Below are 18,097 nucleotides of genomic sequence, written 5' to 3'. Positions count from 1 at the left end.
GAGGGAGGGCATAGAAACTTTACCATGGAGAACAGCTGCTTCAAACGCTGCAATGGGTGTTAATCAAGCCATCTGTGATCTGCAGGAAGAGGCTTGTATCAAAAAAAAAAAAAAAAAAAAAAAAAAAAAAAAAAAAAAAAACCTTAACTTGCCCCCAAGGCCCTGTTTCCACCTTGATTTAATAATTCTCCTTGGTAGCAATCTGCTGTCCCCTCCCGTGCAGGGTCCCAAGCACAGGTCCTGTGGCTCCACCCACTAGCTGGGGCAGCCCCTCAAGGAGAAAGGCTCCCCTGGCAGGAGACACGGCTTTATTTTTATCCCACTTAAAGTCCCTGTCCACTCCATTAACAGCTGCAATAACCTTGGTCCCGGGCATCTCCTGGTGAAGCTACAGCCAGCTGGGGTTAATGAACTCTCACAACCATCAATTCCTGGGAGAGGCCATTGGCCTGAATTGTTACTTAATTACTCTTCTGTGTACAGCTTCATAAAGCAATGAGAAGCCTTCTTTCAGAAGATGGTAATAGGGGTCATCAGAGGCCATTAATTTTACAAATAGTTTGCTAGAAACTTCAGTATGTTAAGAAGTCGGCCTGGCTCACAAATCACCTCAAGGTGGTCTCCTCTGAGGAGAGACCTGAAACCTGACAGGTTTCTGTGGCTGCCATCCTGGACGTTATCATCTGTTGCGATACCTAAGTCCTGAGACCCCAAGAAGACCACCACGGAGCCACACTCTTGCAAATGCAAAAGCAAGATCTCGTTTATTATATATGGGCTAACAGGGTCCCCTGCCTCACAGTCTGACAGGGCAGATGGAGGGAGGAGGACCCCATCTACTATTGTAAGGGATTTTTAAAGACAAAAGCCACAAAGCAGTCAGTCACAAGATTACAGTTTCAAAGTACAAAGTTGCTTATCCTGTATCACAATTGGCCAAAGGTTAGGTAAAGCTTAGCTGTTATTCTCTGATAGGTTGTCGTTGCCTAAGGGGGTTTGTTCTCCCATAGTAACTGTCCCCTGACTGTCTGGAAACTTATCTGATTGGTCCATTGTTACTCAATCGACAAGGGAAGTTAGGTGGTCAACATCTTTTGTATAACCACGGGTGATGTATGGGTGGCAGTCAGGAGTTTTGTGTCTCTAGGGTTTTTCCAACTAATACTTCCCCTCGCGGCTCCTGGCTTTTCTCGGGGGTTGGGGGGAGGGTTTGGGATGAAGTTCGAAGTCCCAAAGGATCCCCGCACAAAAATGGATTCTTCTTTGGCCTCACTTTGTCTGGTCTCACACAGCAAGAGCTGATGTGCATGCGCGTGCACGCTTGTGCACACACACACACATACACACACACGTGTTCCAGTATAGAGAATGAGTATTTTTTTTATTTTCTGTGAATGATTTTTCCCTTAAAGCTTGCAAAAAAAAGACATTGTGGGACTAATCCAAGACAATCATGGCCATTGTCAACGAACGTTAAAATCTCTTGTAATTTCTATCTTCTGGGTGGGGCTCTGAATCTTTGAAACTCTCACGGTAGCAAGCTTGCATGAACCAATGAGCCTCTGCAGGCAAACTGGGCCTTGGTGTCCCTTGCTGGTATTGCTAGACCTGCTGGACTCAGGTAACCTGCAGTTACCTCAGCACACCCCAAGTTCTCCTCCTGTCCATCAAACCTCTTCACACACCAACACACTGCATTCAAACCTGAGGAGACTCCATGGCTCTCTGCACCACCCAATTTAAAACTGTCGTATTCTCCCTTTGCCACACACTCGATGCCTTCCCTCATTCCCTTCACCTGCTCATGTTTTCCCTGTGGGGGCCAGCCATGATAATCAAAGTCTGGGCAGGTCACCCAAAGGAAGTTCTTTACTTCCAACCATTATCACCTGGGACTCTGGCCATCAATAAATTTAAATAAGAGGCATGAGTCTCTGTAGTTTACTCTGTAGCAATACCTGGTAGCAGGAAAACAGCACAAACTGAGATTATCCGACTCCCACCCAAGAGCAGACCATTGAAAGGAAATGCCTGTCATTCCAACCGCTGGAGATAGGATCACCTGGCAGTGCACCTCACCAGGACACTCCTAGTCAAATGTCAGCCAATCAGGGGTTCTGAACCTCAGAGTCCCTTCATCCCCACCTTTACTATTATAAAAACCCAATTCTAATTGAGCTCGGGGCTCTCCGGAGATTCCAATACATTGGACATGCAGAGAGACTGAGTTTGCAAACTTGATTAAAATAAAGGCTCTTTGCTTTTACATATGGGACTCGGACTCCTTTGCTGGCTTTTGTGGGGACCCATGGATTTAAGCATAACATTCCCATTCTTTTTTCATATAAAATAAAATCAAGCCGGGCGGTGGTGGCGCACGCCTTTAATCCCAGACTCGGGAGGCAGAGGCAGGCGGATCTCTGAGTTCGAGGCCAGCCTGGTCTACAAGAGCTAGTTCCAGGACAGGCTCTAGAAACTACAGGGAAACCCTGTCTCGAAAAACCAAAAATAAAATAAAATAAAATAAAATAAAATAAAATCAATGTAACCCCCCTACACACACACACACACACACCCCTCAGGGTGCTTTGAATTGTCCCATTCCCTCTTGAAGACACTGGCACTTTTACTCTTTGATACCCATAGGACAAATGGGTCATCAGTTGGTCATATAACAGCATCACTGTGGCCACAAGATCAAATTTCCCATCTTCTTCCCACTTGGGGAAGAAGCAAGCCCTATTTATCGGAGAGACATGATTAGAGAGGCTGTCCCTTTATACTTTTTAGAAACAAGATTCCCTGAAGATTGTCCCTGTTTAGGGCAGACTTAGCCACAGAGCCCACACATCTATAGAGGTTCTGACTTCTTTTTTTTTTTTTTTTTTTTTTTTGGTTTTTCGAGACAGGGTTTCTCTGTGGCTTTGGAGCCTGTCCTGGAACTAGCTCTGTAGACCAGGCTGGTCTCGAACTCACAGAGATCCACCTGCCTCTGCCTCCCGAGTGCTGGGATTAAAGGCGTGCGCCACCACCGCCCGGCGAGGTTCTGACTTCTTAAAGATTAACAAGAGCCTGTTATCAGCACCACTGTGACATGGCGTCCTGACCATCCTATGTCAATTGTGGAGTCATAACCCCATGGAAGGTTGTGAAATTCTGGTTCCACTGGGAAGAGATGAGAGTCTTCCAGAAGCTAATTGACTAGGGCAGGATTAGGAAGCCACAGCACATCAATAGAAGGGAGGTAAAGTTTGGGGAAGCAGCTAGAGGGCAGAGAGGGAGTTGCCTTCCCCTTCCTTTTCTGATCCCTGATTGGCATTGACACACTTCCCACCGAGTTTGCAGTGGCCAGGGGCTAGAGAACAGCCCATTACTTTCCAGTGCAGCGATGCCCCTACATCTGTACCCTGAGACCTTTAAGAAAGCTGCAGATCACAAAGAAAGAAGACTTGAGAAAAACTTAGCACCTCTGTTTCTTCCTAATATTTTGTCTAGGTTTCCAACACAAGTTGTTATGGCAAATAGCCTCTAGGTGTGTTTGCTTGCGAGACAGCTTATGGAATTTTCCAGTGGATCTCTGCACCCTCACTTCCTGATGCAGAGGAAGAGCAGAAAAAGCTGAGGGTTTTGTCATATCCAGCCCAGGGGCTCTGAAGGGAGAGAACCAGTTCGTTGACTTTCTATTTGGGAGATTAATGGGCCCATTTCTGCAGTCCATAACCACATCTCTGCTAACATTTCAGGTGTCTACAATGGAAGAACAGAAGGCAAGTCAGCTAGATTACGAGTAAGTAACAGAAACTACAAAAGCTGCATCCAGGCATCAGGTGTGAGGCAGGTTGCTGGCCATACCTTCTCTGATCTTCCAGCACCTCTCCCTTCCCCCGCCCCTCAACCCATCTCCCAAGCATTCCACTCCTCTAGAGAGTGCTAACCACTATAAATTCCCCACCCAAGCCATGATATTTTCCAATGTCGTGCTTCATGTCTCTCAAAACAAAATCCTTGGGCCATACTACCCTATTCCCAATCAAGAACTCCAAAAACAAGTCAATGAAATCTTTTCCAGGCTAGTAAAAGTTTAGTGTGAGCCTCTCTTGACTTCGGTACTCTCCCTAAAGTTATCATTTCATTCAGTTTTTATTTTCAAAACAGACATCTGTGCTCTTGAATGACATTCCTGGAATATAAGTATGTAGTCACTGAAATGGCCCTCATATGAAAATCTCAAACAGTATAATCAACGAGAAGGGGAACCATGGGAGGAACGAGTGAAGCCCTATTATGGTAGTAGAAACTTCTGTCTCTGAATAAAGCAGACTCACTCAGAAGTGATGCAGCAGGTGCCTAGATAAAAATAGTCAATAAAAGTGTATTGCATAAGCATGTCTCAAGAACAATTTAGGAAAAGGTTGCCATGGGAAACAGTTCTCTCCAGCACGAGGCTATTTAAGGAAGTGAAGCTTCTCTTGAAATCAGAATGGAGGTGCATCTCAAGATGGCCCTCGTTGGGTTGAGAATTACTGAGACAGTTTAGGGTGTGATTAAGATGTGTGTGTGCCCAAGAATGAAAATAGGAAACGTGTTCCCAGGAGGAACACAGCAGATGAATTACCTATCTTCTAGAGAGCCCACCTAACCTGGTGAGTTTTTGCTCTTGAGACAACCAGCCCTTGTTTATTTGGGGGGCTGTGCCTATAGGTCAGAAAAGATGGAAATCTTAAGATTGGCCCAATCCAAGAAGAACATTATCAGTTTGAACATGGACCTTGAAAGGGATATGCAGAGAATTGATGAGGCCAACCAGGAACTTCTTCTCAAAATACAAGAAAAAGAAAATGAAATCCAGAGGTGAGTCCTAAAGTTTCATGATGGAAGTTCTCAACCTGAAAGAAGGGGGGTGGTGACAGGAGGAGGAAAAAATCCTCAACTTCTCTACTTTCTGTAGAGAACTCTATCCCATGTAGCAAACAACTACCCTTCACTCCACAACGGTTCCCCCCAGCTAGGACATTCAGACACAAGCTTAGAAATGCACTTACTTAAAAAACTAGGCAGAGCTTTCCTTGAGTTGAAGAACACTGGAGTGTTTGGCCTGGTATAAGGTTGTTCCTTTTCTATGACTTGGAAATGGCCTGATTCTGTGGACCCGGGAAAGGAGTGTTTCCAACCTGAGATGCACATGCAGTCATCAACCTCTGATTTTACCACTTCTGAACCTGTCCTTCACGATTTTTTCTGGTTTACCCTTGCATCATCCAGGCTAGAGAGTGAGATCACCCAGACTAGAGACCCTACAGAAGATGAGGACTGGGAGAAGGAAAACTACGCCGTGATGGAAAGAGAAAAGGTTCTGCAGGAGCTGGAGGAAGAAACAGCCAGACTTGTGAGCATGACACTGGAGAAAGCGAGTCCATGACGTCATCCTGGCCATATGTGCACCATTGAGCACAGCCCCCTTTCAGCTAAGCTAGTCGTTTTAGATCCTAACTTGATGAGGTCTTTATTTTTTTTTCTTTTTTTTTTTTTTTTTTTTTTTTTTTTGGTTTTTCAAGACAGGGTTTCTCTGCAGCTTTTTTTTTTTTTTTAGAGCCTGTCCTGGACCTAACTCTTGTAGACCAGGCTGGCCTCGAACTCACAGAGATCTGCCTGCCTCTGCCTCCCAAGTGCTGGGATTAAAGGCGTGTGCCACCACCGCCCGGCTTTGATGAGGTCTTTAATCCCACATAGTTGAAATATCATTTCAATATAAAATCCATATAAGCATATAATTAGCATATTTCCTTCTTTTGTCAATTTTTTTAAATTATAATAACATCATTTCCCTCTTCCCTTCCCTCCCTTCCAGCCCTCACATATATTCCACTCTGCACTCTTTTCATTAATTATTGTCACATATATGTGTGTGTGGATATTACTAAATACATAAATATAACCTGCTCAGTCTGTATCTCGTTACTTGGATGCATTTTTTTCAAGGCTAACCATTTGGTATTGGATGACTAAGCAGTGTGCTCTTTTCTGGGTGAAACGGTTTCTCTCCAGTATTTCTTAGCAGACTGTAACATTGTGTAGGGTCGAGGGCCTCATTGACATTAGTGTGTCTCTTGGTGTCATCCCCCTTCAAGTCATATTTAGATATCCATGTTGTTGAGATGTTATGTGTGTAGCTTCTGACATTTCTAAAAGACACAGCCTCACAAAAACGTTCTTGTTCTTCTGGCTATTATAATTTTTGCACCTCCTTCTTGACAAGATCCCTGAGCCTTAGGTGCAGGAATTGTATTAAAGATATCTCAGATGGGACTAGGTTCATACTTCTGCATTTTGGTGGGTTTTGGTTATTGTTGTTGTTTTGTAATGCCCTCTGTTTCGTAGAGAAGCTTCCTTGATTTAGGGCGAGGACTACACTTGTCTGTGGGAAGAAAGACAAATATTTAGAAGATGAACGTGCTGGTTTAGCAAAGGGGTGCTCAACTTTCCTCCAAGATCCATGCCTTCACTAGCCTGGGTATTCGGCTAGGTTTCTGTACCTGGCATGATTTCCCCTTTGCTGAGCAAGTCTTGAGTCCCATATTAGAGAGCTGTTGGTTACCACCAAAGTGTAAGTATCACGACTGCACCTTTGGAGCTATCATGCCATGCTGATTGGTGGTGTGATTCACAGGAGGCACAGATGGATAGACAATTGGTTGCTTCCCTCATTTGGAAGCTTCCATGGAGCCTTCTGGTACCAAGAAATCTAGTCCTCAGGGAGGAGGCTTTTAAGCTAATCTTTTTGCATAGAAAGACTGTGACCGTGCATGGGAGGGAATTGGGGAGAGTAGGGTTTCTTGGGTAATATTTAGTGCTGAGAATGTAAATCTCTCTATCCCTTGTATGCTACTGATTATTTCACCTGTGATTTGATTTCAAGATCTCCTTACTACTTACGTTGTTCAAATAAGCCCACACTTGTGCATGGAAACACTGCCTGGTGAAACGGGAATACCAACCGAATAGCAGTAGACAATGTTACTGTGATTCAGACTTACATGCTGGTCCTTTCTCTCTCCAGGAGAGGAAGAATGAGGCTCTGGTCCACAGCATCTCAGAACTTCAGAGGAAGGTAGGATGGGGCTCTGTGGTCCTCCGTACCTCCACAGCATTGTTATTCCCAAAGAGGCAAGATAAGGAAAGTGTCAAAAAGGCTTCAGCTTGGTATAGATCCCACTCTCCTGAGCTTAAGGCTCATGTCAAAAAGCCATGAATAGTTCTGTCATTGTGGAGTGGAAGGAGCAGTGATCTCACTAGTTCTCCTTTCTATCACAAGATAATAGATTCTAATAGACACTCTGTGGATGTGCTTAGCCAGAACCTTAACGAGAAGTTAATTGGACCTTCAACCGAGACTGTAGCTCACACACAACTACCCTTAATCCCCAAAGATTTCCCCTTCCACCCTCTTTATATTACAGAGAACTGATACCCACTCTGAGCCACCCTGAAATGCTGTGTAGCCCAACTTGAATTGGGGCTAGAAAGAAGTATTTGCTTGCCCTGACTAGGTCACATGACAAGAAGACACATGTAGAATAAAGCTGGCTACACAGGACATCAAGGATCTTCCAAAGACCACGTCCTTGAAGTTTTCACATAGCCCTGACTCTTACCCCATACACACCAGAGGATATCTTTCCCCTTGGATTATTTTTATGGGTATCAGTTGTTGCGTTTATGTCCATATTTGAAATGTGGTATTTTTTTTATTTGAAACTGTAGCTTGCATGGAAATCACAAAAGATAGTCAAGTGTGAACAAGATGATCCGAAAATAACCCAAGAAGAGTCCAAGGTAAGAGCCAAGGCAACCGAGAGTGAGTGTGGACCGCAAGGTCCGGAAAACAGCTGGCCAGTTGGACACAATTATCACGGGTGCTGCAAATTCTCTGTGCTTTGGCCTCTATCCGACTTGACATAGCCAGAGCCACTGAGGTCTTTGTCTCTTTCCTCAGCCTTTACTCAAGAGTTTCTCTCTGCAGCAGATTCTATTCTGTCTTCTATCTGGAAGAACGGAGCATATATGGGTTCAAACTATTGAGGGAGTGAAGTTTCCCCATCTAAACGCTGGCTCCGGTACTTAATCTAAGCATGTGGTTAGGCTGTTTCATCGCTCGATCTCTCGCAGTCTCAGCTTGAGGGACAGAGGAGATGGTGCATATGGAATATTCTTTCCTCCTTGTTCTCTCTGAATGCTCACAGAGTTATCTAGCAATTCTGAAGTTGTTACTTAGAAGTCTGCCTGAGGTTATGCATAGAGGCAGACCTAGGACTGGTAATTGTCATCTGAAGGTCAAATAAGGTATATTTATTTATTACAATCCAAAAAGGGTTTGTTCATTAGACCCTAAATTATTTAATGATCTCATTTTATAAATACATCGTGAACGTGAAGCATTTCTCAATACTTCATGATCTAAGAACCCAAAACCAACCACAAGCTATCTAATCAAAAGTACAAGAGTTGGAGACTTTTTTTTTAACTGAGATAGCAGATAAAATTCTCTTGACATTTTTTTCCAGAATCACATCTTTGTCCTAATCCAACTTCCCTATACGTTCAAAAACCCACACTATTTGAAGCCTCTGAAGAAATGGAGATGCTGAAGACAATAGAGAGTGGAAGGATATAGAATTCATATCCCATCTTCTGCTGACCAGTTTAGTACTAGAGGCCACTGGGGGCCACACACACAGGCAGTCCAAAGCCAGCAAGGAAACCTGCTTGACTGTGCTCCTGTAGAAAACATCTAGGGAAGAAGGAAATGGTGGGTCTGAGGCTGCATGAGGAAGAAGTTGGAGATAAGACCAGAAAGGGTTAAAAAAAAGACCCTGACTGTGCTTGCTGTATAAACAGTCAAGAGATCAGTATTCTCCAGATCCTTCCTTTTGCAGAACAAGTTTTGCTGCAGGTAACCCAGCCATAAGCAATAGGAAACACATGGGGTCTGGCAATGGTGGCTGTCAGCATCTCAGCCTTTGTAAGAACTACCGCCATCCTTTGTTATAGAAGGTCACTAGGCCTGGGAGTCGTCTGTTCCGTGGCATTCTGGCTTAATTATTGCGTGATGCACAGCATCTCTTTTGCTTCTTTTCCCCTGGCATGGTAGGACTCAGGCCAGCCGCTGAAGGAGGTATCTGCTCCCCAACCTTATGACGCACACCCCTGGCCTGAAAAAATAGCTCTCGGGGCATCTGGATGACTGGCCTTGGTGTCCCTTAGCTGCAGAGAGAAGTAACTATGCAGAGCACAGGTGTCAGATCACAGCATCTGGATGGAAGAAGGAAAATAAAGCCGAGCATAGAAGTGTGGCGATTCTGCTCTGCCTCCAACACATACCCCAAATGCAAACCCTCTTCTCCCTCTGTTATCCTGTTACTCCCTGCTTCACCAGGGACACGGGCAGCTAAAATCGCCTCCATCACTATTCTCCTGGCTTCTCATTTTACTCCTAAACCATCCATTTTCTATGCCAGGAGAAAATTGTTTTGTTTTGTTTTTTTTTCAAATAACAAATGGACTTTGTTCCCAGCCCCCTCCCCAGATCCACACTGCAATCAGAATAAACAGCCAAACTCCATCCACTAGCTCCAGGGTCCTATAATAAAACCTAGACAACTCCTTCGGAACTCTCTAGAAATGTTTCTCAACCTTCCTAATACTCTGACTCCTGAATACAGTTCCTCACGTTGTGGTGACCTTAACCGTTGAATTATGTTGTTGCTGTTTCATAACTGTATTATCATGAATCATAATATAAATACCTGATACGCAGATGGGTATAGGTGACCCCGTGAAAGGGTCATTCGACACCCCCAAAGGGGTCACAAGGGGTTCTATAAGTCCTTCTAGAAGCTACAAGGACCGATAATCTAGGCCTTAGCCGCCTTTCCTACCTGTTCGACCTACCATACTCATCTACCTGTTCACGATCACCAAATGTGCACCTACTTCCTGACCTTAGCCTTCGCGATAACTTCCCCATAAAACACACTTCTTCCAACTATCTATCAGGCTAAGATTTATTATGTAGGCCTCCCCTCAAGCATCACCTCACTACAGGGGCCTTTCCCGCCACCTCTCACTCACATCACCCTCCCACACCTCTAATACACGGCTGCTCATGCTCTGGCTTTTAGTGCTTTTTCTTACACAGACCATTATAGTAATGACGTTTTTGTTATGTCCCCAACTATAATAAAAAGCTCCTCATGGAGACAAAGGTCTTACCAATCTTTGCTCTCCATAGAGAGAGTGAGTGAGTGTGTGTGTGTGTGTGTGTGTGTGTGTGTGTGTGTGTTAGTTTATTATAGTGGCCAGTATAAAAGAGTGTTCTCCAGATAGTTAAGGAGATAAAACAGGGAAGAAAGTATAGTGATATTTTATTTGTATTTTAATAAATAAAGCTTAAGATCAGAGTGCAAAACTAGTCACACTAGTCAGTCATAGAGGCCAGGCAGTGGTGGCCACACCTTTAATCCCAGCAGCCACACCAGTTAGCCAGAGAGAGCAGGTGGTGGTGGTGCACACCTTTAATACCAACACTAGAGAGGAATATAAGGCGGATGAGACAGGAACTGGCTCTCTTTTCTGTCTGAAGATTTCAAAAGTAAGAGCTCTCTAGTGGCTTGGTTGCTTTGCTTTTCTGATCTTCAGCTTGAACCCCAATATCTGTCTCTGGGTTTTTATTATTCATACTACACAAAGAGTATAGTGAGGGATAAAATACTGAGCAAAAGTCCTGGACCAAACTAACTGCAGAGCTAGTTTCAGGATAGCCAGGCCTACACAGAGAAATGCTGTCTCCAAAAAAGGGGGGGGGGGAGCAAGTTCTACAGGACTTATAATTTTTGAGAAAATCCATTTTAAAACTATATAATTCAAGGGCAAAATTAAAAGATGAAGGCTCCATGCAGAGAATTTTGTTCAGCCGCAAAGCTCTGGATGCTGTAAGGCCCCCATCAATGATAAACTGATGTGTTAAGAGCCAGCAGACTATCACTGAGACACTGTGCCTACCTTGTGCGTTTTCATCTGCGAAGGCTTTTGATCCTTTTCTTTCAACAGGTTAAGTTACAACAGTTGGAATCTTCCTGTGAAGACCAAGAAAAGGAACTTGGCAAGGTAAGAGCAGGACTTCAAAGTTCTTCCCAAGGAGGAGAAACATAACACACACACGCGCACACACACACACACACACACACACACACACAGAGCAACCTAGTGTATCCCTCAAAAGACTAATGATTCATCAGCTTCCAGACTCAGGACAAGAATGGGTCTAAACAGTGGTTTATTTGTTTTTAAGAAGATAAACCCAATCCTCTATGTTTTCTTCAATTGAACATTTTTACAGAACATATCCTATACTTGTATATACTTCTTTTCCAAATTTCCTGAAATAATTCCCTTTTGGACTATAAAATATGATTTATTTGTGCTCAAAAATGAAATGAATTAATACATACAGCAAAAGTTTACATTGTGGGTCTAGAAACGGGGTGGGGGGACATAGGTACTTCTGCTCTCACCAGTAACTGAGAAAACTCTAAGATTCCACTTTGGTTTCCAGATAATGGAAGACTATATGTTTGTGTCTCAGCTCTGCGAAGATCAAGCTCTCTGCATAAAGGTACAGCTTCTCATACAAGGGATTGTTCAGGGGCAGGATAAAACAGAGCCAGGCTGCCCAAAGAATAATTACCTAGAAATAATTATCTCAATATGGTACTAGGGAGAAACTGTATGGTCATCAATCCCTGGCACATATCACCCTACCATTCCTTGATTCTTGGTAACTGCTGAGACGCCTTCTCAGTGTCTGTGTTCTTAAATTAATAACAAGCATGTCTCATGTCTCACCCCAGTTACTCTTGGGAACATATCCACCACTGAGGAGTAAGGGGAGAGAAGTTCGGTGGCTTGAATGGCTGTGGGAATACCAAGTATTCATTGTGTAGTCTGGTGAAAAGTGCTTGTATGTTTAGAAAAATCATTAAGCACCCAAATAGTAACTGTGGATCCCTTCAATTCTCTTTAAAGAAGTACCAGGAAGCATTGAAGAGAATAGAAGAAGAGCTAGAGACTGGATTCCTTGAAAGAGAAGTGTGAGCATTGATGGAGGGACAAGCTGGTTTGGTGGTAACCCCTTCTCAGCTGAGTTGGAGTCAACTCTGCCCAGGTCCCCTCTAGAATGGGAGGAGCCCCTCCTTTTATGCTCTTGTTAGAATCACAGTCTTAAAAGACTACAGAAACACGTCTTCATAACTTTATCCCATGGTTACATTATCATTTGGGTTAATATTAAGAGCATAAGCACGCATTTTAAAAAGTGCTGGTGTTGGAAATCCTTGGTACATGGGGTAGTCCTTACTGGTCACAGGATGAACTTCAAACCATCAGCATCCTCTCTTCTGACTATAAAATCCCAGTCGTGATAGAGTCATGAGTTACACCCCTGGAGACACTGACGAGATGTGTTCCAAAACTTAGAACTCTACTGAGCGCTGAACACTAAAAACTAGAAAGGCTCTTGCTCTCCTTCTCAGGGGTACAGAGCACAGAACCAAAACAAAGAGCCTTGCCTCCATCACTTCGCCGTCTTTGGGAGCTAGTCTTAATGAATATGCATTTCTGTTTATTAAATTTCCGGAGAGTCTTTGACTCAACAACAGGAAGCCAAAACTGCTTAATCCTCTAAATCAGCCACTTACAAATGGCAGCATTTTCCAGAAGCCAGGTCCTAGGACATAGAGGCTCTTGATCCTGAAGAACACCCTCCAGTCTTTCTAGATGCTTGTTGGACATTAGACTGGGACTTCATTGCTAAGCTGAGGTTCTGGAAGAGAGTTTTCTGGTAGATCTTTCTGTGCCTTCTATTGGAGGTCTCTATCCACCACTGACTGACTTCTGAGTACTTGGAAGTGGGTAATGCGTTCAAGGAGCTGGCTTTTTGTTTAAATTTGTTTAAACAACTATAGGTAATGACTACACTATGGGATAACGCATGTTTTAAATAACCGTCCTCTATGTTATAAATATTTGAATACTTTCTTTGCTCAATCTCTTTTGTGGTTCCTTTTCTTCCTAGATCAAAAGTATTAAGCATGGATTCTGAGAGAGAAAAGACTAACCACCTAGCTAATAAGGTAAGAATTCCGCTCCTTCTGCTCAGTGCCTTCGCCTACCAAGGGAGTTTCCAGGAACTGTGAGTCACCAAATGGATGCCCAGTTTTCTCACTGCCCTTTGCAAACATTTCCAACTCTACCCACCCCTAACCAAGATGCAAAGGAGCAATTGTCTGTTCCTGTTTTACCTACTCAAAAGACAGAGTCTCAAAAGCTAACCTAAGACCGAAGAGTTCTGTTCGAAAGCTGGAAGAAACATTAATGGAACATGACTTACTGTATAGAGGAGATAGACACAGCACACACCCTTTCTCTCCTATAATCACAAAATGCACTTCTGTTCCTCCCAGCACAGTCTTGAATCTTCCACAACACAGGGCACCAGGTGTCTGACATCAGGTAGCTGGAGTAGTTCTGCAAGTTAAAACACAGAAAGTCAGACTTGTGTATGTTACACTTCAGTGTCTGCCCATAGTCAGCATCATGAAGTCACCAGCTCACAGCCCAAGCTTGGTCTAAAATCGCAGACCTTTTTGGAAGGAGGTTACCAGTCCTTTTAGCCTTCTTGCTGTCTCACGCCAACAGGCATACTGGGTTACACTGGCCTTAAGGCCAAGGTTGACAATCAATGAAGTTTTCACGTAGTCAAGATAAATGGGGCTTTGTTTATTTGTTTGTTTTAAGATTTATTTATTTTATGTATATGAGTGCTCTATCTGCACATACGCCTGCAGGTCAGAAGAGGGCATCGGATACCACTATAGATGATTGTGAACCACCATGTGGTTGCTGGGAATTGAGCTCAGTGCCATTTGTTTTGTTTTGTTTTTATCTCAGAAACAAAAGGCCATCTCTTTCCATAAGAGAGACTATGGTCCTGGGTCCACCAGATATTCGCTTTTGTTGAACCATGCTCACTTGTCCTATACAATCTCAGAGGTCCATCGATGGACTCTTTCTTAGCAACGACCAGAGAAAAATAGATTTGTCTTCCCAAAGCCCATATAATCCCATGAGGGTCCACTGGCCAGTGATGTTTAAATTCCTTCAGGCAGGAAAGGCTGCCCGAGAGGCTGAGCACCTACCAAGGCCCTCCAGTGCCCTCAGGCTACAGAAACCATTTCCAGTTTCTGATTCCAGTTCTATTGGCTTCAAAATATGGGCAGAACTTCTCTTACTCTTGATATCAAAGAGACTTTATAAAGGCAATAAAAGAGCTGAGAAAATATTTTGGAAGAGAGATATCAAAAAAATCCAGCCAGGCAAGTGGTGGGGCACACCTTTAATCCCAGCACGTAGGAGGCAGAAGCAGGTGGATCTCTGTGAGGTTGAGGCCAGCCTGGTCTACAGAGGAAGTTCCAGGACAGCTATGGCAGAGAAATCTTGTCTCGAAAAAGAAAAATAAAGGAAAATAGAAGTAAAAAATCCAAAAAGAAAGAAAAGAAAGAAATCCAGAAAGCCTCATTTTGAGATTACTCTTTTTGAAACTTCTCTCTTAGGACATGTCTGTATGATTCTCATGGGCTATAAATTCCCCTTGGCTAAGTAGAAGGCAAATGAGCAATTTAAAGAAATGTGGACTCAGAGGGCCCAGTTTGTAGGTCATATAACAGCTATAACATTTCCTCATTAATATTTATCTTTCTCTATTTTATATCAGTGTCGTGTGTGTGTCGTGTGTGTGTGTGTCGTGTGTGTGTGTGTGTGTGCGCGTGCGTGCGTGCGTGCGTGTGTGTGTGTGTCTGTGTGTGAAAATTAAGGCTGAAAAGATGGCTCAGCTTTCTGTCCTTGCAGAGGACCCAAGTTCAGTTCTCAGCACCCACCCAAGTCATTCAGTTCACAACCATCCGGAAGGCCAAGCTCTAGGGGGTCGGACACATCTTCTGGCCTCCATATACACATAGACAGACAGAAGTTTTAAAAAGAAATACAATAAATCTCTACAAAGTAACTTTCATCTTTGAAAATTACATGTCTTTGTGTGTATATCAGAAAATTGTAAGATTTATGTAAATAAAACATTCAACTACTGGTCACTAACGTTATCTGGCAACTTCCAGAAATTGCTTATTTACTGTTGGTGTTTCTTCCAGGGTGCCTCCATCGCCAAAAAGGCTTTAAGAGTCAGTAAAAGGTAAGCCAGGCCTCTTCCAGGAAACTTCCTGAGAAGCTGAGGCGCCAGGATCTTTGCTGGCATAGAGCAAAATATAAACAAGGAGAACCTGATACACACATGTATGCACACACACACACACACACACACACATGCGCATGTGCATGCAAACACACACACATCAGCAGACAAGTGTCACTAGCTGTGTATCGCAGTTCTAACGCTATGAGACTTGTGACCCAGGGGCGACTGATAAACTCAGCTCTGCAGTGTCAGACGTTAGCAACTTAGCTGTGCTGAGGACCGGAAGTCTTCACTCTCAATCAAGATGCCATAGCTCTCACCTTGACTCCTTGACTCCCTTTGGTGGTTTGAAGTAGCTTGTTGCACACAGTTTCCTGGTAGCTATGATAGACAGGAAGTGGGGGGACCAAACCCCTAGATGGAAGTGCACCACCATCTAACAGCAGACCTATGAAACAGGAAACATCCGGGAAAAGAAACCCCTAATGGTATCCAGCACAGAATACAATTTTTAAACTTTTTCAATGAACAGGGATTCCAGATTGAACACCTAAGTACATGTTAGTTAGTCCTGAGGGAAACACCGTGACAGCAAGGAACAATTAATATTCAGTATAACAATTAGTATTTAGTAAGCCCTTTCCACATGCAGGAAAAGGCCAAATTATGTCCCATATGATCTACTTAAGAAGACATAAAGAAACATGAAATATGATTTACAAAGCGTCTCATCAGGACAGTTAAAATTATTGGTACTTAAAAGTCAACTCCGATCGCCTGGGAAGTTTGCTTAAAGAGAACACACTTTCCTACCACATACATGAAGTATTACGTGTTCCTGTGTCCCTAGCTAGGATATCCCTGAAACAATGAGCAGAGAGCTCCCAGAACCCCAGGCTACCCTTTAACCCATAACACCAAAGCCCAGCAGGATTCACTCTGATTGCTGCCATGTTTAATCCTTAGCGGTGACCAATTAAGTCCCCCACACTGCAGTACAGGCATGAAGGGCATGCATGCAGTACATGCATGTTTAATTCCTTAGCGGTGACCCATTAGGTCCCCCACACTGCAGTACATGCATGAAGGGCTAACTAAGAATGAGCTTGCAGATATTTAGCAAACCTGCAAGAACTTTGAATAGAAAAATGGGAGTACCTCTCTAGACTTCCTTTTGTTTTTCTGTTTAGCCTTTTGAAACAGGAGTTCACTATGCTGGTCTCCAATTCATAACCTTCTTTCCTCACCTCCCAAGTGCCGGGGCAACAAACCTATGCCATCCCACTTAAACATTGATTCTAGTTAAATAAAAGGTTGACAGACAAGCTCCTCCTATTAAAATTAAGAGTATTTGTTCTCTGATACCTGAGAGCCAGAGGGCGTGATAAAGGTGAGAGAGTATAGATCATTGCACACGATGGAAAGGTGTCTACATCCACAATACGTAAAGAGTTCCTGTAAGTCAACAAGCACAAACTACCTACCTAAGAGGTAAATGGGCAAGAAGAAGGAAACACGTGAGACCAACTCGCCTAGGGACTGCTGTTCAGCTTCAGTGTTCATCATGGAAATGTGAATTGAGGCCAAATGAGTTCTTATTTTATAACTGTTTGGCAAAAATCTAAGCATCTGATAAAATTGTGTTGGCGGAGTTGTGAGCCCACAGACATACATACTTAGAGGCAGCTAACTACTTTGGAAAATAATTGGGGAAAAAAAGCTAAGGGAACAAAATGAAGTCTCATGGCATAATGAAAATTTTAAAATAGAATAATGTATGGAAGGAATAACTGACTAAGCAAAGGGAGTGTTAGGGAATGACGGTGGTGTATGGAGATGTCAGAGGCTCTCAGGTCTGTGTTTCTATTCTGTCCCGGAATTAACAGTTTCTGGGATTTCTCTTTCAGGGTTCTCCGCCCCCTCTTGTTTACCACACTGTTTTTCATCAGACTGCTGGGTTACCTGATCTTCCATTTAAGCTTTATAAACCCCGACCTCCTCATCAACGCGCTGCCCAAGATCCTGAGCAGGGACATCCTATGGAAGCTGCGATGCTTCCTCTTCCCGTCCCTCACACTTGAGACAGGAGACATGTTACCACACTGATCCCAAGTGTCCGTCGGCAGCAGAAGGCAAGAGGGGACACAGGCTTGGAGACTGGAGGTGGCAAAATTGTGGAGGGTAGAGGTAGTCCTCAATGCTCCCCTTGGTGCTGGCCTGCTTGGTGATCATTTGTCTCTGTGTCACTTTTCCAAGATTAGCCTTGCCCAGTAAAGAACTCTGTCAATGAGTCTCCGGATGAGTTGATAAAGGGAACGAACGGTACGCCGTGCTAATAAACCTGGCTAATTTCAGAACTCTATAGATACCTGTAAAGTTAGAAGTGACCAATGAGTTCCGTGAATCTCCAAAATCTAATGACCTGTATCCCTAAAATGCAGAAGACCCACACACAATACACAACTCAGAGTTGATCTTCTATCAGAATCGAAAGCAGTGTCAACTGACCTAGAGGGTGTATGCATCAACAGCTTGCCTGTGCTGTCCCACCTGTCCCATCAGATACTCAGGGACAGGGCAGGAAGACCATGAGCTCCAAATGAGCAGAGGCACTATAGGAACGTCCTGTCTCCAGAATAATAGTAACAATAGTAAAAACAACAGTCAAACAACCAGAATCTGTGACTGTAAGAGATTATAATAGGCAAGGCTAGAAGAAACCTCAAAAACGTCATCGGGGTTTCGTGTCCCTTTCTTTCTCTTTGATCATCCCCCTCCCCCCGCACGCGCTTT

At 43.7% G+C, this 18,097-nt stretch overlaps 1 protein-coding gene across 2 annotated transcripts; it reads left to right on the top strand.

The window, feature by feature from the left end:
* Window positions 1-3,752: 3,752 nt before the first annotated feature.
* Window positions 3,753-17,410, top strand: Tmco5a (transmembrane and coiled-coil domains 5A). Of its 2 annotated transcripts, XM_038331894.1 has the most exons (11): window positions 3,753-3,787; window positions 4,702-4,851; window positions 5,263-5,386; window positions 7,058-7,108; window positions 7,762-7,833; window positions 11,107-11,163; window positions 11,612-11,671; window positions 12,082-12,146; window positions 13,130-13,187; window positions 15,261-15,301; window positions 17,212-17,410. In XM_038331894.1, the coding sequence occupies exons 1-11, from the start codon at window positions 3,753-3,755 to the stop codon at window positions 17,408-17,410; spliced, it is 912 nt and encodes a 303-aa protein (XP_038187822.1). The 2 variants fall into 2 exon arrangements, with proteins under 2 accessions (XP_038187822.1, XP_038187824.1); XM_038331896.1 differs by lacking the exon at window positions 11,612-11,671.
* The last annotated feature ends 687 nt before the right edge of the window (window positions 17,411-18,097 follow it).

This window comes from Arvicola amphibius, chromosome 5 (genome assembly GCF_903992535.2).
Source record: "Arvicola amphibius chromosome 5, mArvAmp1.2, whole genome shotgun sequence".
Classification (NCBI taxonomy): domain Eukaryota; kingdom Metazoa; phylum Chordata; class Mammalia; order Rodentia; family Cricetidae; genus Arvicola; species Arvicola amphibius.
Note: the sequence above shows the minus strand (reverse complement) of the source record. Positions and strands in the feature narration are given on the sequence as shown.

Bases quoted from the DNA above. Each gene is read 5' to 3' on its own strand.
- Tmco5a (XM_038331894.1), top strand. From the start codon at position 3,753: ATGGAAGAACAGAAGGCAAGTCAGCTAGATTACGA. The intron at 3,788-4,701 runs GTAAGTAACAGA...CTGTGCCTATAG, and splicing joins GCAAGTCAGCTAGATTACGA to GTCAGAAAAGATGGAAATCT. The intron at 15,302-17,211 runs GTAAGCCAGGCC...TTTCTCTTTCAG, and splicing joins GCTTTAAGAGTCAGTAAAAG to GGTTCTCCGCCCCCTCTTGT.